Here is a 25,099-nt window from a genome sequence, read left to right on the forward strand (position 1 = left end):
AATGTTTCTTTTTAAATGTAGATTAACTGTAGTTACAAATAAATAACTTTTTCTATATATCTGTTAAGTTTTAGTAATTCTTTGTCAATTAAAAAAAACGGACTTAAAGCCGTGTTGAGGTATAAAATGTTCACCCCCACCTTATTTTCTCAAATCTGGACATTTAACTGCATGATTTATAGCACTCAATTTAATTTACATAATTAGGTAACATTTTTCCCTTTAAATCGATATAAAGGTGATTATTGTGCATGCAATAGAAGAATTTTAGTGGTTTTGTGAAAGTTGGTGATTTTTTAGTTTTTTTTCGCCCTGTCAAATTTTTGGTAAATATGGTGTAGTACGATTTTTAAGACAAAAAACGTTTATCTTTAACTTGTTATACTAGTTTGAAAAAAATTGAGACTTCAATCTATCTACTCTTTTATTGGAATTAAGTTAGATAATGGATATAGCTGCTATAGTTTTTGAGATAATCGGTGCTAAAGTCGGGTCCTCATGAGGCCGTAAAAGGTAAAAAAAAAACGCGTGTTTCTTAAGCGCATAACTTTTTTTCTAATTGTCCTACAGACATAAAGTTGGTATCCATGTTCTTAGAATTATTAGTACTATGCAGAAAAACCAAAGCCATTATTGTGTGACTGATTTGAAAAATCCGTTTGGAGTACCTAATTTAAATACCTGGAGCTACAGGACAACCAAACTGTACCCCTAGCGTACACACATACATAATTAAATACCTGGAGCTACAGGACAACCAAACAGACGGGCATTAAAAATAGTTCATTTTGTTCATAGGACGGCGATATGTTCATCGTAGCTCCACCACTGCCCTCCTCCACCACAAACACCACCACCACAACCACCCACGATAACCACTCTCCACCACAACCACTCTCCAGCACAACCACTCTCCAGCACAACCACCCACCACAACCACTCTCCACCAAACTCGCCACCACAACCACCCCCTCCATCAAAAATTGCCCCCAAATCTAGCTATGGCCGTGCATGAAGGCCAGCCGTGAGTTGCTTTATACTGCTAGAAGAATTGTGGACCAAGGAATCGATCTGAAATCTGAAATCAATACTCGAGATAAAGAATGTATCGATTACTGGCCATGTTGTGGTCGGCTATCGACTGAGCAGCTGTGCTGATACAAGTGATCTAACACAAGTGATCTAACATTCAGTTTTAATCTGTTAGTTCTGACCTACTACACATATCACAGGATATCACAGAAAATTTGTTTCGGTAAATCTAGTTGACATCTTGATGTCAGCAATTATAAAGTTGACATCTTGATGTCAACAATAATATAGTTTATATATTGATGTCAACAACAATATAGTTTACAGCTTGATGTCAACAATAATATAGTTTACATATTGATGTCAACAATAATATAGTTTATATATTGATGTCAACAATAATATAGTTTACAGCTTGATGTCAACAATAATATAGTTTACAGCTTGATGTCAACAATAATATAGTTTACATATTGATGTCAACAATAATATAGTTTACATATTGATGTCAACACTAATATAGTTTACAGCTTGATGTAAATGTAAGAAAAAAAAAACAACAGCACTAGTTAAAACGGTCAGCCTTGTATCTAGTTGAAACAAACAGTAAAGTCTGAGAAAAAGTATGTTGAGTCGACGTGTTGTCTAGTCAAAAAATTAATTGATTTTAACCATCAAACGGCTATTAAATTTACTACACACAAATGCTGTACAAACAGCTTTGACAGATGAGAGTAAAACTTCAGCTACAACTATGGGAGGCGATGTATGGTGGTTACAAATTAGTTTCACTAAAACTTAATTAATTACCCAGATGAACGAAAGCTAATATTGGTGAGTAAACACGAAGTAATTAAGTGGAGAGACTCACCCTTAGCGTACACACAGTCAATCTATGACGAGACCTGTCCCCGAGCTAGAGTATAAACCACGGCACCGAGTGAAGAGTTGTACACTGAGAGAATTATCTCTGCATGCTAGGTCTAGAACCAAACTATTTCATTGAGCCAATCGTTCTATATTTAGCCACCAATAGATTGAGTCAATACAAGTTCAATGGCGTGACGTGACGCTAAATACATAGGTGTTGTCCAGTGAGGGGGAGGGGGGGGGGGGCGTTGAACAGGTTTGGTCGCATATTTGAATGGTGAGAACAGAATGAGACATGAATGGGTTAATGTAACAGCGGGCAGGCACCAGTAATGACGTCATAGCTGTACTTGAAGATTAGCACGGGCCAGACGACAAAAGCTTGTACCACGCGGGAGATTCAAATGATGAATGGGGGAGGGGGAGAGGAATTGTTAATGTCCTGGCGGTACAGTATCTGAAGGTGGCCCCCATGTTGAAAGATGAAAGATTCGACACATTTTGTTTAGCTAGATGTTATTCGCATTTTGATATTTTGATTATTGTGTGTGTCGTACTCATTGTGTAGCAAGTCATTCCGACTGTATCTTTAAGTCATTCAGATTATTATGTCGCCTAAAGATCGTAAAATGTGGGTTTAAGATTGAAGAGTGTGCATGACTGACGTGCACCACGGCTGATGTGCACCACGCCATGACGTGGCTGTCTCAACGTTTTGATGCCCGCCATTGTCTGACTGCCTCCATGTCTTAACGTTTTGATGCCCGCCATTGTCTGCCTCCATGAGCTCGTGCTGACCCTAGAGTTATCTGAACCTTGGCAGTCACTCAACCGTGACACGACAGGTCAACCTGAGGTCAACATTAATACTGCACACATGACCGGCCATCAGCTTAATGTGCAGTGTTTCTTCCAGACTTTTTTCTCCGGGGGGAGGGGGGGGGGGCACTTGAAATTTTCGGGGGGGGGGGGGGCGGACACTGTTAAAAGTATTTATTTTCTATATAAATTATAGAAATTTCATTTCGATCGGGGGGGGGGGGAGGGGCTTTGCCCCCCCCCCCCCCCCCCCCCCCCGAAGAGATTCCTGGTAGAAACTCTGTTAATGTGTGTGGGTAGGAGGTTCGCATCCTCCAATTCTCTATAAAACCGTTTAATGACAACTTTGATTCATCTTTTCTGTGGTAAAAAGTTGAACAAGACCAGCAGACGCGACTTGTTACGACAAGCCCGTGGCAAATATGATCTGACATGACACTCAGAGATAGATGGACACCTTCTGACAGACGTCTCTTTCAGATGTCACTATCAGATGTCACTTTCAGACGTAACTTTCAGACGTCACATTCAGACGTCACGTCACTTTCAGATGTCACTTTCAGATGTCACTTTCAGACGTAACTTCCAGATGTCACTTTCAGACGTCACTTTCAGACGTCACTTTCAGACGTCACTTCCAGATGTCACTTTCAGACGTCACTTCCAGACGTCACTTACCCATGTTAACAGCTACCACAGTACAATGCCAGTATGTATTACAACAGCTACTCTATGTCAACTCCTTCATTCAGATGTTCCCAATGTCCACAGTGTTTTTTACCTTAAGTGTTTTACACAACTTTTCTATCTTTAGTGCTTTACACAACTTTATCTTTAGTGCTTTACACAACTTTTCTATCTTTAGTGCTTTACACAACTTTTTCTATCTTTAGTGCTTTACACAACTTTTTCTATCTTTAGTGCTTTACACAACTTTTTTATCTTTAGTGCTTTACACAACTTTTCTATCTTTAGTGCTTTACACAACTTTTCTATCTTTAGTGCTTTACACGATTGATCCCACGCACTAACACTCCCTAATTACCGACTGCAAAATTTAATTTAATTAGTTAAAATGACGCCAACAGCCTGACTTCTGCTCATGTTTTCCGAAATAAAACAAATATTTATATCAGTGATTCAAAACCCTTTATATATTTATAGGCCTCTGAGCTCCATTGTTTGTAAACTTGAGTCGCGCTTTATTTTTTACAACGGTCATTAGTGCTTCAACTAGTGCGCCACTGAGACGGTGTTTTCAATCAGATTTGAGCCAAGCCCTTGTGTCTAACAATACAAAAATTCTGGAGCGTTGATTCCAGTCATACACCGAAAATACCGGCACTCTCCTGTAGTCAGAGTTGTAAAATGTCAACAAAACTACGCCGCACAAGACCTAGCACGCCCATTTCCTTGAGAGAAGAATTCACCAACACAATAACACAATAACACGCCTAAGATCGGCCTAGTTGTGTAGCCATAAAACAGCGGGTAGCAAACAGCTTGTACCTGGGACAGCCTATGTAGGCGATATAACTACCACCTGATAAGACCAAACCTAAGACTCTATACGGTAACTCTATCATTAGAAACATGCACCTATTACATCCCACACTTTACAGGTAAACTTGTTGAAAACAAGGATAATAGCTGACATTTATCAGTGTATGAATTTATGAATATCTAATGAGTGAATTCTTAATGAATGAATGTCTAATTAAGAAGTTCTAATCCCCATACTCACAAGCCATTCTGGGGGCAAGCGTGGTAAATCCGTCTAGATTGAATCAAGTTTTAATTTAAGCATCCATAATAGGCCAGACTTTAGGCCGTCCCGTGGTGTAGGTTAAAGTATACCTGTGGCCACAAAGTTACAGGTAGTGACGTAGACAGGTGAATCACGAAACAAGCAGGCGGGTGACGTCGTTTGATGGGACCTAAATAAAAACGGCTATTTTTGTATCTAGAGGACTGGGAGTCGTAACGGTAGGATGGGAGGAGGCGGAGCTAATCCAAGTGGTGTCGCCATCTACAGAGGTGTAGCCATCTTACAGAGGTGTAGTCATACACAGAGGTGTAGTCATCTTACAGAGGTGTAGCCATCTACAGAGATGTAGCCATCCACATAGGTGTAGCCATCTACAGAGGTGTAGCCATCTTACAGAGGTGTAGCCATCTACAGAGGTGTAGTCATCTACAGAGGTGTAGTCATCTTACAGAGGTGTAGTCATCTACAGAGGTGTCGCCATCTTACAGAGGTGTAGCCATCTACAGAGGTGTAGTCATCTTACAGAGGTGTAGTCATCTACAGAGGTGTCGCCATCTTACACAGGTGTAGCCATCCACAAAGTGTAGTCATACGACTCATATCACATAGGTGTAGCCATCTTACAGAGGTGTAGCCATCTTACAGAGGTGTAGTCATACACAGAGGTGTAGCCATCTTACAGAGGTGTAGTCATCTTACAGAGGTGTAGCCATCTTACAGAGGTGTAGCCATCTTACAGAGGTGTAGCCATCTTACAGAGGTGTAGTCATCTTACAGAGGTGTAGTCATCCACAGAGGTGTTGTCATCCTATGTAGTCCATCTTACAGTTATTGTCTACAAAAGCAGACACGGGAACAGACATTATTGTCTACAAAAAGGCAGACATGTAAGCTCGTGCTGCCTAAGTCTGTAAGAATAAAACGTGACCTGGGGATAATGACGTCACATCGTGTCAAGCTTTCGGACAAGTGACGTCAGAGTTAACTCGCTTGTACAGGGTTGGGCCCAATAGTCTATTGATTTATTGATTGAGTGATTGATTAAGTGAGTGCATGAGACACCAGGGGTCAGCCGTAGACACCATGGGTCAGCTGTAGACACCATGGGTCAGCTATAGAACCCAGGGGTTGGCTCTAGAGATTATGGGTCATCTCGACGTACGTGTTAGTTGAGATCGCCTATTCTGATTATTCCTTGATGAATGACTAATTTCACGCCCTGATTAATCACGTGACATGCCCCTCTAAGCCAATCAGTCACCAGCAAGTACCTGCAGCCTTCCACCTGTCAGCTAATTAAGGAAATTAAAAATTGATCGCGCGGGATGGCTTAAAATAAATCTAATTAAACAGCTGACATTTACAGGTCTTTGATTAGAAATGACGTCACTATAACTAAGATTAACAACACGAATGTTTCTAGAAACTTACCCCCCCCCCCCTCCCCACCAACAGACTAAGGGTAGATCGGGAGGACATTACAACAGTAAACGAGAAAATGGTAGTTTACATTAATGAATGTCATGAATGCTGTCAGTGTCCATGGTTTCCACCCCTATGTCCATGTTCCCCACCCCTATGTCCATGTTCCCCACCCCTATGTCCATGTTCCCCACCCTTATGTCCATGTTCCCCACCCCTATGTCCATGTTCCCCACCCTTATGTCCATGTTCCCCACCCCTATGTCCATGTTCCCCACCCTTATGTCCATGTTCCCCACCCATCTGTCTATGCCCCCTACGTCTACTCCCACCCCTATGTCCATGTTCCCCACCCTTATGTCCATGTTCCCCACCCCTATGTCCATGTTCCCCACCCTTATGTCCATGTTCCCCACCCCTATGTCCATGTTCCCCACCCCTATGTCCATGTTCCCCACCCCTCTGTCTATACCCCCTACGTCTACTCCCACCCCTATGTCCATGTATGTTCCCCCCTATGCACGTTCCCGCCCCTGTGTCCCAACCTCGGTGCCGTAAACTAGCCATGCAGCCATTACCCCTCCCCCCCCCTCCATGTTGATGATGCAAACTTTCATGTAAACTCCAGACAAATGCCATTAGTTTTGTGCCCCTCAGCAAACATGGCCTTGTTACATAGTCGACGGTCCTGACAAAACCCACGCCACTAAACAAACACAAGGCAGTGCAGGGGCGACATACCAGACCAGCCCCACCCCCATCTTTGTAGGGCAGTTAGAAGACATCGTTTGTCGTTTCACTCAAACTCTCTCTATGGGCGGCGGGGAACAGGGCATTACCCCCCCCCCGTCAATTACCCCCCCCCCCAATACCCCTTCCCCCGGACACAGCTTAAGGTACGGTTAGGGTTAGGGCTATGGTTAGGGTTAGTGTTAGGGCTAAATTTAGGGTTAGGATTAGGGTTAGTGTTAGGGCTAAATTTAGGGTTAGGATTAGGGCTAGTGTTATTGTCAAGGTTAGGCTTGTATTAAGTTTTTGGCTGAGGTGAATGGTGCTATGGTTTTGGTCTTTTTCTTAAGGTTAGGATTAAGGTAATATATAGGAATAGAATTTGAGTTAGAGTTAGGATTCTAACTTGGGGGGGGGGGGGGGGTATCCGGGGGGTAATGACGGGGGGGGGGGAGTAATGTCCTGTAGCCGGGCGGGCCTCGGTTGTGGTGTCAATACTGTACTCATAAGGGTGGAGGGGGAGACGATGACTTGGTAAGACAAACACTGTGATTAGCAAATGACACAATAGTTGTGGTCAGCAAATGACGTAATAGTTGTGCCCAGCAAATGACGCGAGTACTGCGGTCACATGATGACGTCAGTGTTATGTTCTATCCTAGACCAGATTTCTGTTCCCTGGCCCGACTAACGCCAACAGCACCGGAGTGGACAGACGGCGCCTTCAATAGGCAGGTTGGAGTAACCGTTCTTGGACCTTCGCTAGTTTCTGCAGGCTACAGGCAGTGTTTCTTACAGACTTTTTTCTTCGGGGGGGGGGGGGGGGAAGAGAAGAGGGGGCGGTAAACTTTCTTCAGGGTGGGGGCTTCTGGAAGAAACACTGGCTACAGGTTTTAAAATGCTCGGACAGCGATAGATATTTTGACACTTCTCTCTCCCCCACCCCCTCCCATATTCTACCATGACGAAATACACGGACATGTATCAGAACTATCAGAACAAAACAATACATACGATGTTTCTACAGCTAACTAGCACAACTTACTACAGGACGAATCAAAGTTACTCCGCTGGTCACGTGACGATGTAATGGCCGCTTAACGAGGTTTGAACCAAACGTGCTAAAGTGGGGGAATGTACGGCCGTTTGAGACCGGCCTGTTTGCTGTCGACCGGCTTGTTTGGTCCAGCACCGGCAATCTGTTGGTCTTGTCAAGCCGTACATCCGGCTTTGTGCATCCGAAATGGCCGGCGTCAACACTTGATTTTAATTTGATAACACTTGAATGTTGCAGTTAGAAGTCGTAGAACAAAATGACCCACTCCAGTTTTATTTCACTAATGGCCCAGTCTTCTTATTACACTTAGACAAGATGGCCCACTCCAGTTTTATTTCGCTGATGGCCCAGTCTTATTACACTTAGACAAGATGGCCCACTCTAGTTTTATTTCACTGATGGCCCAGTCTTATTACACTTAGACAAGATGGCCCACTCTAGTTTTATTTCACTGATGGCCCAGTCTTATTACACTTAGACAAGATGGCCCACTCTAGTTTTATTTCGCAACACAGGCAAAAAAATGCTTATGCCGACAACAACACCTACTTCATTCTAGGCTGACCCATTTCCTTCTAGAACTAAGTTATTGATTTGATTATACATGCAGGAGTTTATTACTCACAACCCACACATCACCCACACATCGCCACACACCAGTCACACACCACCCATACACCGACCACACACCAGCCACACAACAGCCACACATCAGCCACACATCAGCCACACATCAGCCACACATCAGCCACACACCGCCCACACACCAGCTACACACCAGCCACACAACAGCCACACACCGCCCAAACAACAGCCACACACCGCCCACACACCAGCCATACACCGCCCACACACCAGCCACACACCAACCACACAGCTACACACCAGCCACACAGCTACACACCAGCCACACATCACCCACACACCAGCCACACATCACCCACACACCACCCACACACCACCCACACACCAGCCACACACCACCCACACAACAGCTACACACCACCCACACACCGCCCACACACCAGCCACACACCAGCCATACAGCTACACACCAGCCACACACCACCCACACAACAGCCACACATCACCCACACACCAGCCACACACCAGCCACACAGCAGCCACACATCAGCCACACAACAGCCACACACCAGCCACACAACAGCCACACATCAGCCACACAACAGCCACACATCACCCACACAACAGCCACACACCACCCACACACCAGCCACACACCAGCCACACATCAGCTACACATCACCCACACACCACCCACACACCAGCCACACACCAGCCACACATCACCCAGACACCAGCCACACATCACCCATACACCACCCACACAGCTACACACCAGCCATACACCACCCACACACCAGCCACACATCAGCCACACACCACCCACACACCAGCCACACACCAGCCACACATCATCCAGACACCAGCCACACATCACCCATACACCACCCACACAGCTACACACCAGCCATACACCACCCACACACCAGCCACACATCAGCCACACAACAGCCACACATCAGCCACACACCATCCACACACCAGCCACACACCAGCCACACAACAGCCACACATCAGCCACACACCACCCACACAGCTACACACCAGCCACACACCACCCACACACCAGCCACACACCATCCACACACCACCCACACTTTACAGGTGACATAGTTGGCAAACATTGAGACATGGCCAGGTCGCATCGTCACGTCTTAAAACGACAGCATGGTAGGGTAGAATGTTACAGTTACGTGTTGTAGTCAGTTATGTACTGTAGAATGTTACAATCAGTTACGGGCTGTATAATGTTGCAGTTAGTAATGTGCTGTAGAATCATCCCATAAACCAGTCTATGACACAGTCCCATCATCCCATAAACCAGTCTATGAAAGTCCCATCATCCCATAAACCAGTCTATGAAAGTCCCATCATCCCATAAACCAGTCTATGAAAGTCCCATCATCCCATAAACCAGTCTATGAAAGTCCCATCATCCCATAAACCAGTCTATGAAAGTCCCATCATCCCATAAACCAGTCTATGAAAGTCCCCTCATCCCATAAACCAGTCTATGAAAGTCCTATCATCCCATAAACCAGTCTATGAAAGTCCCATCATCCCATAAACCAGTCTATGAAAGTCCCATCACCCCATAAACCAGTCTATGACACAGTCCCATCATCCCATAAACCAGTCTATGAAAGTCCCATCATCCCATAAACCAGTCTATGACACAGTCACATAAAACCTGTGCAAGGAATTAACTTGTTTTATTTTGGCCGAGGAATCGATAACAAGCTAACATAATAGGCTCTTGTTATCAAGTGGAAATCGATACTGAATTGGTTCTTTATCAAGGACAAATCTTTGTCGATACCACCAGGCGACTACATGAGATTCTCGATACTGAGAGGTGCCGTATATTGCTGCTGACACAGCTGTTTGCCGAGCATACACAGCTCACTGCTCACAGATTGTATATTCCCCCCCCCCTCCACACTCCCCCGAGACAAGAAAACCCCTGCGCTATTAATTTCTCCGACCCCCTCCCCCCCCCCCCCCCCCAATCTTACCGTCACTCGAACCAATTGAGCAGTTTACTCGTGCATGTTTGCCCGCCTGTGTCCACACATGTCTGCATGTCAAACAGTTCCACCTGACAGACCAACAGCGCTTTTTGTTACCTGAGGCATCTTGTGTGCGCACGTTTGATAGGATGGGACAACATGGGACAACATGATAGGATGGGACAACATGATAGGATGGGACAACATGGGACAACATGATAGGATGGGACAACATGGGACAACATGATAGGATGGGACAACATGATAGGATGGGACAACATGGGATAACATGATAGGATGGGACAACATGGGACATGGGACAACATGGGACAACATGATAGGATGGGACAACATGGGACATGGGACAACATGCTAGGATGGGACAACATGGGATAACATGATAGGATGGGACAACATGGGACATGGGACAACATGGGACAACATGATAGGATGGGACAACATGATAGGATGGGACAACATGGGACAACATGATAGGATGGGACAACATGGGACAACATGATAGGATGGGACAACATGGGACATGGGACAACATGCTAGGATGGGACAACATGGGATAACATGATAGGATGGGACAACATGGAACATGGGACAACATGGGACAACATGATAGGATGGGACAACATGATAGGATGGGACAACATGGGACAACATGATAGGATGGGACAACATGGGACAACATGATAGGATGGGACAACATGGGACAACATGATAGGATGGGACAACATGGGACAACATGATAGGATGGGACAACATGATAGGATGGGACAACATGGGACAACATGATAGGATGGGACAACATGGGATAACATGATAGGATGGGACAACACGGGACAACATGATAGGATGGGACAACATGGGACATGGGACAACATGGGACATGGGACAACATGGGACATGGGACAACATGGGACAACATGATAGGATGGGACAACATGATAGGATGGGACAACATGGGATAACATGATAGGATGGGACAACATGGAACAACATGATAGGATGGGACAACATGGGACAACATGATAGGATGGGACAACATGGGACATGGGACAACATGGGACAACATGATAGGATGGGACAACATGATAGGATGGGACAACATGATAGGATGGGACAACATGGGATAACATGGGACAACATGGGAAAAAATGGGACAAGATGATAGGATGGGACAACATGGGACAACATGATAGGATGGGACAACATGGGACATGGGACAACATGGGACAACATGATAGGATGGGACAACATGATAGGATGGGACAACATGATATGATGGGACAACATGGGATAACATGGGACAACATGGGAAAAAATGGGACAAGATGATAGGATGGGACAACATGGGACAACATGATAGGATGGGACAACATGAGACAACATGATAGGATGGGACAACATGGGACATGGGACAACATGGGACAACATGATAGGATGGGACAACATGGAACAACATGATAGGATGGGACAACATGGGACAACATGATAGGATGGGACAACATGGGACATGGGACAACATGGGACAACATGATAGGATGGGACAATATGGAACAACATGATAGGATGGGACAACATGGGACAACATGATAGGATGGGACAACATGGGACATGGGACAACATGGGACAACATGATAGGATGGAACAACATGATAGGATGGGACACCATGGGACAACATGATAGGATGGGACAACATGGGAAATGGGACAACATGGGACAACATGGGACAACATGGGACAACATGATAGGATGGGACAATATGGGACAACATGATAGGATGGGACAATATGGGACAACATGATAGGATGGGACAACATGGGAAATGGGACAACATGATAGGATGGGACAACATTATAGGATTGGACAATATGATAGGATGGCACACTATGGGACAACATGATAGGATGGTAACCCATGGAATAAAATTTGAAAAGATAATGTGTTCTAGATCTACATTCGATACAACATATTATAGGTCGACTTATGTAGACTTAACGAAGACTAGTTCTGTAATGGATAGGTAAATTGTAAATGAGCCAAAAACAAAATGTTACATTTTTTCATTCATTATTTGAAAGTAATCTGCAGAAAATTAAATGACAAAGAAAAAAAAAAACCGACACAAACTTCCCGGTGACAAATCGGAAAATTTCCGTTTATTTTAGAAACCTATCGATTTTTTTCTGGGAAATTTTTGTATTGAGAGCTGCCACAGTCAGTCACGGGGAGTAACTCACACAAGAGTTCATCTAGAGTTCTGACCCAAGACGAACCATCACATAGTGTGAACTAGTTATTTCCCCTCTGCCAGCCATCCGGTAAAATAATTCACTGAAATTCAACCATCCCCAACAATTGTTGACCAATCGAATTAATTTTGTCGACCTTTTCAACTCTCCACTTCAGACACAAATCCACATTTTTAACGGCCTCAGTAATGGTGAGATGAGTCAGGTCTGTTTGTATACCCAGGCGAGTGTGACGTATGTAAATCAAGAGTGTGACGTATGTGTATCTAGAGAAGTGTGACCTAATGTTTGGCGACTACAGTTTGCTCAAACGTTTCAGTTGACTCGAACCTTCCACATTCCTCATCTGCTCATTGGCCAGCTGCTGCCCTGATTACCGCCCTTACACAACATTCGGTTACTTCCCTAATTACCGCTCTTACACAACATTCGGTTACTTCCCTAATTACCGCCCTTACACAACATTCGGTTACTTCCCTAATTACCGCTCTTACACAACATTCGGTTACTTCCCTAATTACCGCCCTTACATTCAGCTACTACCCAAATTATCGCCCTTACATTCAGCGTATCATAGTTATAGTAGTAATTATATTATTAAAATAACAGTAATCATTCAAATAAAATAACAAGTAGTAATCATATTATTAAATTAATATGCAGCAATTATATTATACAAATAATAATTAGGCCTTTTTATATTATTCAAATAAGTAGTATACATTGAATGTTAGTGCTAATGGCAGAAGAATGGCTTAACCCGTTTACACTTACAGCTACGCCTAAGGATTATTTAAAGAAAGTTTAAAGACAAGAGGACGTTGGAATCTGAACAGCACAATTGTGTAGGAAGAAAATAAGGCCTTTGTAACATATATGATTGAATACGTGAAACAGAAAACACCCAACACTTGTATTATAGGTTTATTTATAGCTTAACTGTGTCTACCATAGGGTTTTACGATCCATGTTTTTAATGTTGACAAGTCAATAGACACTTAAGCTATAAATATCTTTGACTCATCAATAACATGTTTAAATAGCTACACTATTGACACAACTAACAGACTAAAGGCTGATTTTGTAGATAATTTGTTATCAGTCCTGACATAAGCTTACATGGGTTGGTGATGGGGGGGGGGGGGGAGGTTGTGATGTTAGGGGGTGGGGGTGGAGGTGTTGAGGTGATGTAAGGTGAGTTGCAGGGGTGTTGTAGGGGTGTTGTAGGGGTGTTGTAGGGGTGTTGTAGGGGTACGAATAGACTAGGGCTAATGGGCGATAGCTATAAATAGGTTTTTAAAATAGGTGCAAGCAGGATAAGTGAGATCCCAATGATTTAAATGAGCAGGTACCTTTGATCTACCCCCGACCCAACACCCCCTACCCCTAACGCTCGTCTCTACATCACCTCCCTCACACCCACCTCCCTCACATTCACCACCCACCTCCCTCACATTCACCACCCACCTCCCTCACATTCACCACACACCTCCCTCACATTCACCTCACACTTCCCTCACATTCACCTCACACTTCCCTCACATTCACCAAACACCTCCCTCACATTCACCTCACACTTCCCTCACATTCACCACACACCTCCCTCACATTCACCACACACCTCCCTCCCTCACATTCACCACACACTTCCCTCACATTCACCACACACCTCCCTCACATTCACCTCACACCTCCCTCACATTCACCACCCACCTCCCTCAAATTCACCTCACACCTCCCTTACATTCACCTCACACCTCCCTAAAATTCACCACACACATCCCTCACACTCACCACCCACCTCCCTCACACTCACCACCCACCTCCCTCACATTCACCTCACACCTCCCTTACACTCACCACCCACCTCCCTAAAATTCACCACACACATCCCTCACACTCACCACCCACCTCCCTCACATTCACCTCACACCTCCCTCACATTCACCTCACACCTCCCTCACATTCACCACACACATCCCTCACACTCACCACCCACCTCCCTCACATTCACCTCACACCTCCCTCACATTCACCTCACACCTCCCTCACACTCACCACCCACCTCCCTCACATTCACCTCACACCTCCCTCACATTCACCTCACACCTCCCTTACATTCACCTCACACCTCCCTCACATTCACCTCACACCTCCCTCACATTCACCACCCACCTCCCTCACATTCACCACACACCTCCCTCACATTCACCTCACACTTCCCTCACATTCACCAAACACCTCCCTTACATTCACCTCACACTTCCCTCACATTCACCACACACCTCCCTCACATTCACCACACACCTCCCTCCCTCACATTCACCACACACCTCCCTTACATTCACCACTCACCTCCCTCACATTCACCACTCACCTCCCTCATATTCACCTCACACCTCCCTCACATTCACCTCACACCTCCCTCACATTCACCTCACACCTCCCTCACATTCACCTCACACCTCCCTCACATTCACCTCACACCTCCCTCACATTCACCACACACCTCCCTTACATTCACCACTCACCTCCCTCACATTCACCACTCACCTCCCTCATATTCACCTCACACCTCCCTCACATTCACCTCACACCTCCCTCACATTCACCTCACACCTCCCTCACATTCACCACCCACCTCCCTCACATTCACCTCACACCTCCCTCACATTCACCTCACACCTCCCACACATTCACCTCACACCTCCCTTACATTCACCTCACACCTTCCACACATTCACCACCCACCTCCCTCACATTCACCTCACACCTCCCACACATTCACCTCACACCTCCCTTACATTCACCTCACACCTTCCACACATTCACCACCCACCTCCCTCAAATTCACCACCCACCTCCCTCACATTCACCTCACACCTCCCTCACACTCACCACCCACCTCCCTCACACTCACCACCCACCTCCCTCAAATTCACCTCACACCTCCCTCACATTCACCTCACACCTTCCACACATTCACCACCCACCTCCCTCAAATTCACCACCCACCTCCCTCACATTCACCTCACACCTCCCTCACACTCACCACCCACCTCCCTCACACTCACCACCCACCTCCCTCAAATTCACCTCACACCTCCCTCACATTCACCACCCACATCCCTCACATTCACCTCACAACTCCCTCACACTCACCACCCACCTCCCTCACATTCACCTCACACCTCCCTCACATTCACCTCACGCCCCCCTCACATTCTAAATTCCTCCAACCATCCATAAAATGTTTCTGTCCACATGGTGCAGTTGTTTCTGTCATAGCTAGAAATAAATCGATTCGGATAAATAACTGTCGAGCTATAAATAGAACTAACGATACGATTTGTTCTTCATTTTAGCTGGCCCACATTTTCAGCTGTCCACAGATGTCAACAATAGAATGGTCCACAGATATAAATAAACCGGGAGTGATCTCCCCTAAACTTTCTCGGATATTCTAATATAAAACTACGAGGGATGGCAACTCAGGACATAGACAATATTTGTAATCCATTTTTAATTACTTAAACTTTTTTATAATAGAATGGAATCTCGTAAAAAAAAGAATTGCACACTAAGTGAACGCCTTTTAAAATGTGCATAATAGTGCGCAATATTATTAGTACTTTATAAATTTACGTGCGTTTTTTGAGAAATCGGAAATAGCGTAAATTAGTACTTCCGGTCAACGGAAATTACTCAAAATTTGAAAGAAGGCAGAGAATTAGATCTTTTACTTACATGTGAAATTTAATTTTTCTATCTGAAATAGTACTCAAGTTATAGGCTTTTGAAAAATTCAAAGTAGAAAAAGTACCACTTTCGGTTATCGGAAATCGCTCAAAAGTTGATACGGATCTACGACTTTGATAAAATACTTATATATGAAATTTCATCAACCTAGCTGTAACGGTACTCAAGTAATCGTGTTTACACATAGACACATAGACACACACACACACAGACATACAGACAAGATTGCAAAATTATGTTTTTCCGTATCAGTGAGGAGTAAAACGTCGAGATTTGTAAAAATCTAGATTTTTTTTTTGCACGATTACAATACTCTCTCTATACTTCGTATATACGAGAAAGTAAAAATATTGTGGACTACAGATGTCAACAATATTGTGGTCCACATACGTCAACAATAGTGTGGTCCGCAGATGTCAACAATAGTGTGGCCCGTCCACATATGTCAACAATAGTGTGGCCCGTCCACATATGTCAACAATAGTGTGGTCCACAGATGTCAACAATAGTGTGGCCCGTCCACAGATGTCAACAATAGTGTGGCCCGTCCACAGATGTCAACAATAGTGTGGCCCGTCCACAGATGTCAACAATATAGTGGCTCACAGATGTCAACAATATAGTGGTCCACATATGTCAACAATAGTGTGGTCCACAGATGTCAACAATAGTGTGGCCCGTCCACAGATGTCAACAATATAGTGGCTCACAGATGTCAACAATAGTGTGGTCCACAGATGTCAACAATAGTGTGGTCCACAGATGTCAACAATAGTGTGGTCCACAGATGTCAACAATAGTGTGGTCCACAGATGTCAACAATAGTGTGGTCCACAGATGTCAACAATAGTGTGGCCCACAGATGTTAACAATAGTGTGGCACACATATGTCAACAATAGTGTGGTCCACAGATGTCAACAATAGTGTGGTCCACAGATGTCAACAATAGTGTGGTCCACAGATGTCAACAATAGTGTGGTCCACAGATGTCAACAATAGTGTGGTCCACAGATGTCAACAATAGTGTGGTCCACAGATGTCAACAATAGTGTGGTCCACAGATGTCAACAATAGTGTGGCCCACAGATGTTAACAATAGTGTGGCACACATATGTCAACAATATTGATGTCAGGCCATGAGGAGATGAGGGCCACCCGGCATGTGACATTAAAGCCTGTACAGAACACGATAAGGAACAGACGGGCAGTCAGAAAATTCACATTCTTTGTGACATCCACTTTACATACACAGGTAAGAAGTGGGTATATAAAAGGTGTGTCCACTTTACATACACAGGTAAGAAGTGGGTATATAAAAGGTGTGTCCACTTTACCCACACAGGTAAGAACTGGGTAAATAAAAGGTGTGTCCACTTTACCTACACAGGTAAGAAGTGGGTATATAAAAGGTGTGTCCACTTTACCTACACAGGTAAGAAGTGGGTATATAAAAGGTGTGTCCACTTTACCTACACAGGTAAGAAGTGGGTATATAAAAGGTGTGTGGCCTTACCTTCAGCGTAAATATCCCGCCACTTCTCCCACATGGACATGTTGACGTGTGTCTGTGTGTCTGTGTGTCTGTGCTCACCTGACGCTACAACTAAATGCACGTGCGGAGTGCGCGAGGACTGTCGCCAACAGCAGACGACATTCAGACGATATAGCGCGACTATCGAATTTTAGTCGAGACAGCCCAACAAACATTCAAATCAGAAATTTCGTTCTGACTCATACAAATCTCCAGTAGAAAATGTAGTTAGACAAATATAATCTCCAGTAGAAAATGTAGTTAGACAAATATAATCTCCAGTAGAAAATGTAGTCCAACAAATATAGTCTCAACTCGGAAACGTAGTCACATAAATGTAGTATCAAATAGAAATTGTGGGCACAGAAACGTAGCACCAGCTAGAAAATGTAGGCACACAATTATAGTAAAATCTAAACACGTAGTCCTAGGGTTGCCCGAAAGAATAAAATGTCACTGAGATGTCATGAAGGCTGCCAATGTCAGCTAGATGTCAGTAGACTTGGTGCCGATTGTTCGACTGGAACAACAGGAACCAGCCAGCTTTATCTGGCCACTCCGATAATGGGGCTGTAAATCAACTGCTCTGTTTGAACCTGTAGGCGCGCTTACACTGGAGTCTCGCTTACATGCTAGTCTCGCTTACATCTGAGGTGTGCATGTGGAGAGGGCACGCCGACACACCCCCCTAATCCTGCCTTATCTGAGATATCTGTGATTGTGGTGATCGAGGGAGATGATTCAGGTTAAATATAGAAACACCTGCAGCGGGAGGGATGGTGGTGGTGGGGGGGGGGGGGGGGTAGGGGGGACAATTTGATTTGCCTGCGTCACACGCCTTAGACATGCGACACCTCGATATAGCACAAACAAAAACAGACCCCTTCACATCCTGGCAAGCGCTGGGGTCGTCAGGGAGGGGGGTATCGTTTTAATTTAATTTAACGGAACAAATACTCTTTTAATTAAGAAAGGAAGAATAGGGGGGGGGGGGGAGTAGGAGAAGGAATCGAACGATACTTATTTTTATGTCGAGTGTTTTAAATTTTATTGGCGTTATTATTGTTCTGATAGTATTCACTGCCAAGCCTAGCCTAGCCTAACTTAGCCTAACCTACCCTAACCTAACCTAGCCTAGCAGCAGGACTAAAAAAGCAGTGAAAGTGAAATAAACTTGATCACTTGTGCTAGCCAAAGTACACTGAAAGTACACGTAAATATATTGAACTCTTCCCAGGGTCATATGAATATATAATGAGGTCTGTGGGTCACGTGACAACACTAAATCTCACTACATGGAATAACGGGACCGGTCGACCACTGCTGTCGTCAACATGAAATGTCGTTAAGACACGACAACATCACGACATTGGACAAACGGTAGGACATTGGACACACGGTAGGACATTGGACAAACTGTAGGACATTGGACAAACGGTAGGACATTGGACAAACTGTAGGACATTGGACGCAAAGCAGGACGTTGGGAAAAGTGTACGTAAAGAATCAGACTAGGACATTCCGCTGTTTCATCACCCAAGACTATCAAGTTGTACATTAACCCATGACGATATCTAATTTGTTTTCCATCAACTTTTACCATCATATACCATTTTGACAGTAATTTAAAACAGCCATCCTTAAACAGCCATCATTAAACAGCCCTATGACAACAGGCTACACTTTGTGACCAGACGTGATTCTGTGGTCAGCAAAGACGGGACCCCCCCCCCTCCCCCACCCCTTCCCACCCCCACCCACCAATAGTTTAATCATTGTAAGCTGATGTAAAAAAAAAACTGTTTTTCAAATATTTCTTTGATAAATTTGACATTTTGACAAGACGTCACTCCGGTACCCCCCCCCCATCCTGGGGGACACGGTGATCACGTGACCTATTATTCTACCTGTGACAGCTATCACTGACAACAAAGATGTTCCCCATCAAAGAAGTCAAATAGTTTGTGTTTACTCAAAAATGTGAAAAATGATGCTATTCATTAAAGTTGGTAGCCATTTTCTTTGATGTGAATTGTCTGGGTCGTATTTAGAAGGGGGGGGGGGGTGACAGAGCAGCAATCAGAGGTCAAAGACATCAACATACACCACCTGGGCGTTTACTTCTGCACCCGATTTGATGGCATAGAGTAGACGTCCATTTACCGCTACCAAAGCTATCACGTGACTTTCCTTTTTCACATCTTATCCAATTTGTGGTCAGAGACTGGTCAGAGACTGGTCGTATTCAAACATTTTGGTAATTTTTTTTTTGTAATCAGTCAGCCTCTAGTTGGAGTCGTGGTGTTGGAGTCGTGGTGTTGGAGTCGTGGTGTTGGAGTCGTGGTGTTGGAGTCGTGGTGTTGGAGTCGTGGTGTTGGAGTCGTGGTGTTGGAGTCGTGGTGTTGGAGTCGTGGTGTTGGAGTCGTGGTGTTGGAGTCGTGGTGTTGGAGTCGTGGTGTTGGAGTCGTGGTGTTGGAGTCGTGGTGTTGGAGTCGTGGTGTTGGAGTCGTGGTGTTGGAGTCGTGGTGTTGGAGTCGTGGTGGTGTTGGAGTCGTGGTGTTGGAGTCGTGGTGTTGGAGTCGTGGTGTTGGAGTCGTGGTGTTGGAGTCGTGGTGTTGGAGTCGTGGTGTTGGAGTCGTGGTGTTGGAGTCGTGGTGGTGTTGGAGTCGTGGTGGTGTTGGAGTCGTGGTGTTGGAGTGGTGGTGTTGGAGTCGTGGTGGTGTTGGAGTCGTGGTGTTGGAGTCGTGGTGTTGGAGTCGTGGTGTTGGAGTCGTGGTGTTGGAGTCGTGGTGTTGGAGTCGTGGTGTTGGAGTCGTGGTGTTGGAGTCGTGGTGTTGGAGTCGTGGTGTTGGAGTCGTGGTGTTGGAGTCGTGGTGTTGGAGTCGTGGTGTTGGAGTCGTGGTGTTGGAGTCGTGGTGTTGGAGTCGTGGTGTTGGAGTCGTGGTGGTGTTGGAGTCGTGGTGTTGGAGTCGTGGTGTTGGAGTCGTGGTGTTGGAGTCGTGGTGTTGGAGTCGTGGTGGTGTTGGAGTCGTGGTGGTGTTGGAGTCGTGGTGGTGTTGGAGTCGTGGTGTTGGAGTGGTGGTGTTGGAGTCGTGGTGGTGTTGGAGTCGTGGTGGTGTTGGAGTCGTGGTGTTGGAGTCGTGGTGTTGGAGTCGTGGTGTTGGAGTCGTGGTGTTGGAGTCGTGGTGTTGGAGTCGTGGTGGTGTTGGAGTCGTGGTGTTGGAGTCGTGGTGTTGGAGTCGTGGTGTTGGAGTCGTGGTGTTGGAGTCGTGGTGTTGGAGTCGTGGTGTTGGAGTCGTGGTGTTGGAGTCGTGGTGGTGTTGGAGTCGTGGTGGTGTTGGAGTCGTGGTGTTGGAGTGGTGGTGTTGGAGTCGTGGTGGTGTTGGAGTCGTGGTGGTGTTGGAGTCGTGGTGTTGGAGTCGTGGTGTTGGAGTCGTGGTGGTGTTGGAGTCGTGGTGGTGTTGGAGTCGTGGTGTTGGAGTCGTGCTGTTGGAGTCGTGCTGTTGGAGTCGTGGTGGTGTTGGAGTCGTGGTGGTGTTGGAGTCGTGGTGGTGTTGGAGTCGTGGTGTTGACGCCATTATGTTGGAGTCATAAACACCATACAACCCACACACGACGGCCTATAAAGAGAGGCGTGTCCTCCATGTTTTTTCTCGACATCAAATGACGGATATGTTCAGTCTTCATGCATAGCTGTCATCTCGTCTTTACAACTGCTGGTCTTAATGTCATCTCGCCGGAGAAAAAAACTAATCAAAACAAGAGTTTTTTGTCGTGTTTATTCAGTGCTTGCCTCTGTAGGCAGTTCTTTTATTCACTTTTTTTGGTATGTGTGTGTGGATTTGTGTGTGAGTGTACAGTGTACAGTGTGTGTGTGTATTTGTGTGTGGGTAGCACAGCCATTTCGAAAACATCTCTATACAAGAAGGGGGTATGACAGGTGACTGAAAGGTGTGTGAGGGGTTTCATTGGTGGCTGGGGATTGTCATTGGCTACTGGGGAGTGTCTGAAAGAAGTATACTTTTAATTCAAAGGTTAAACCAACGTTCATGAGTTAATTAGTTAATTAGTTCTGTTTTAGTGAGCTTATGGACTTGTCAATCAACCATTTATTGACTAGCAGGTTACTAGAGTCACATGATAAGGGCAGAGTCACTTACAGGGAGCATTTAACTAACGGGCACAGCCACCACTAGATCTAGATGTGTACAGAGATGTGTACAGAGATGTATACAGAGATGTGTACAGAGATGTATACAGAGATGTATACAGAGATGTGTACAGAGATGTGTACATAGATGTATACAGAGATGAACCAAAATTTGACCCAACAACCTTCAGTAGAATAAAACATACCTGCACCACATAGGCAACCCCCAATATGTAGACCGACAAAGATTAAATATCGTTGTGTTAATGTATTCTGATCGATACTGGCCTAATCGATACCTGACAACACATTGTAGTCGCATTGTTTCAACATGTCGCCTTATCTCTGGAATGTCGACACGAATCTCTCGCTTAGGTGATTCGAGTTACCAGTCAGGTATTGTATGTGCTATGTTGGCCCAGTTAGGTATTGTATGTGCTATGTTGGCCCAGTTAGGTATTGTATGTGCTAAGTTGGCCCAGTTAGGTATTGTATGTGCTATGTTGGCCCAGTCAGGTATTGTATGTGCTAAGTTGGCCCAGTTAGGTATTGTATGTGCTAAGTTGGCCCAGTTAGGTATTGTATGTGCTATGTTGGCCCAGTCAGGTACTGTATGTGCTAAGTTGGCCCAGTTAGGTATTGTATGTGCTATGTTGGCCCAGTCAGGTATTGTATGTGCTATGTTGGCCCAGTTAGGTATTGTATGTGCTAAGTTGGCCCAGTTAGGTATTGTATGTGCTATGTTGGCCCAGTCAGGTATTGTATGTGCTATGTTGGCCCAGTTAGGTATTGTATGTGCTATGTTGGCCCAGTTAGGTATTGTGTGTGCTATGTTGACCCAGTCAGGTATTGTATGTGCTATGTTGGCCCAGTCAGGTATTGTATGTGCTATGTTGGCCCAGTTAGGTATTGTATGTGCTATGTTGGCCCAGTTAGGTATTGTGTGTGCTATGTTGACCCAGTCAGGTATTGTATGTGCTATGTTGGCCCAGTCAGTTATTGTATGTGCTATGTTGGCCCAGTCAGTTATTGTATGTGCTATGTTGGCCCAGTCAGTTATTGTATGTGCTATGTTGGCCCAGTCAGTTATTGTATGTGCTATGTTGGCCCAGTCAGTTATTGTATGTGCTATGTTGGCTCAGTTAGAAATGTCATATGATGACAAGATTTAAGATGGAATCACATAAGCGATCAAGTGAACTCACACATTTTCACAGATCAGATACAAACACTTGACAAGTCAACTCTGACAAGTCAACTATGACAAGTCAACTCTGACAAGTCAACTCTGACAAGTCAACTCTGACAAGTCAACTCTGACAAGTCAACTCTGACAAGTCAACTATAACCCGTTTAATTATGACAGGTCGACTATGACAGGTAAAATTATGGCAGGTACAGAATGTCAAACGTTAACAATGTCCGCTATAGTCTTAAACTCTTGTTTCTTTAAATGTTTTTTGACTGTTACACAAGGAGCTATAACACGACCCTGTCAGGGGATTTTAATACGCTAGTCAGGGGACGTAACCATTAAATACTTCTAAAAGTATTTGCTAGTTTTGTGTGTGATTGTCTCCCGCTTTAACCCCATTAAAAAACGTGGCCTAAAAATAAAGGAAGAAAATTTTAATCTACTAAAAACATGTTTGGGTGTGAACGTTTCGTGTTCTATTCGTCTACAGCTACAGGTCGCGCAAGTACAACAGTCAGCCGGGCACTTGCATATGTGGAGACAAATGTCTATGGAACTAGACGGACACTGTATGTCTATGTAGAAAGACATGTAACTAAGACACCAGTATAGGTGGGCCTATGTGGGAAGACATGTGAGACAGAGACACCGGCCTATGTAACTAAGACAGAGACAGCGGCCTACCTTCCTGGAACATCTTCCCCTCCATCTCAGCAGACGGCGAGAGGCCGGTGCTGACCCTCCGCTTGACCGTGCTCTGGGAGATGACCGCCCGTCTCTGGAGCTCCAGACTGTGGAGCAGCTCGGGGGACAGCGTCTCGTCCACCTGCCCCTCCCTCTTGACCACGATCCTGGGCTGGACCATGTCAGCAAACTGTCTGGCCCTCTCCACCAGCTCCTGGCTCCTGGGGGAGGCGGGGTGGGGCGTCTGGTGGGGGGTGGGAATGTCTATCAGAAGGGGTGTGCGGGGGTGGCTGGGTGACGTCTCTGTGGACTTGGTCACCGTGACGGTCAGCTCTGGTTCCTCTAGCGTACTGCACAGGCTGGAGGTCAAGATGCCACTGTCACCTGCAGAGGTCAGGTCACAGGTCAACAGGTGCTACTGGGGGAGGGGGGCATGTAGGTGGTAAATTGGGGGAGGAGTGTGGCATGTAGGTGGTAAATTGGGGGAGGGGGCATGTAGGTGGTAAATTGGGGGAGGGGGCATGTAGGTGGTAAATTGGGGGAGGAGGGGGCGTGTAGATGGTAAATTGGGGGAGGGGGCATGTAGATGGTAAATTGGGGGAGTGGAGCTTGTAGGTGGTAAATTGGGGGAGGGGGCATGTAGGTGGTAAATTGGGGGAGGGGACATGTAGGTGGTAAATTGGGGGAGGGGCATGTAGGTGGTAAATTGGGGGAGGGGACATGTAGGTGGTAAATTGGGGGAGGGGACATGTAGGTGGTAAATTGGGGGAGGGGCATGTAGGTGGTAAATTGGGGGAGGGGACATGTAAGTGGTAAATTGGGGGAGTGGAGCTTGTAGGTGGTAAATTGGGGGAGGGGGCATGTAGGTGGTAAATTGGGGGAGGGGACATGTAGGTGGTAAATTGGGGGAGGGGGCATGTAGGTGGTAAATTGGGGGAGGGGGCATGTAGGTGGTAAATTGGGGGAGGGGACATGTAGGTGGTAAATTGGGGGTGGGGGGCATGTAGGTGGTAAATTGGGGGAGGGGGCATGTAGGTGGTAAATTGGGGGAGGGGGGCATGTAGGTGGTAAATTGGGGGAGTGGAGCTTGTAGGTGGTAAATTGGGGGAGGGGGCATGTAGGTGGTAAATTGGGGGAGTGGAGCTTGTAGGTGGTAAATTGGGGGAGGGGGGCATGTAGGTGGTAAATTGGGGGAGGGGGGCATGTAGGTGGTAAATTGGGGG

At 45.6% G+C, this 25,099-nt stretch overlaps 1 protein-coding gene across 2 annotated transcripts in view; it reads right to left on the reverse strand.

The window, feature by feature from the left end:
• LOC131928248 (uncharacterized) overlaps positions 1-25,099 on the reverse strand; it is an 86,980-nt gene that overhangs the window by 8,886 nt on the left and 52,995 nt on the right. For both annotated transcript variants that reach the window (XM_059284211.1, XM_059284210.1), the window contains one exon: positions 23,877-24,260. In XM_059284211.1, coding sequence (XP_059140194.1) covers positions 23,877-24,260 — 384 coding nt within the window. The remainder of the gene's footprint in view (positions 1-23,876; positions 24,261-25,099) is intronic.

Source organism: Physella acuta, unplaced genomic scaffold (genome assembly GCF_028476545.2).
Source record: "Physella acuta isolate Inbredline_101_S28 unplaced genomic scaffold, ASM2847654v3 ptg001480l, whole genome shotgun sequence".
NCBI classification, from domain to species: domain Eukaryota; kingdom Metazoa; phylum Mollusca; class Gastropoda; family Physidae; genus Physella; species Physella acuta.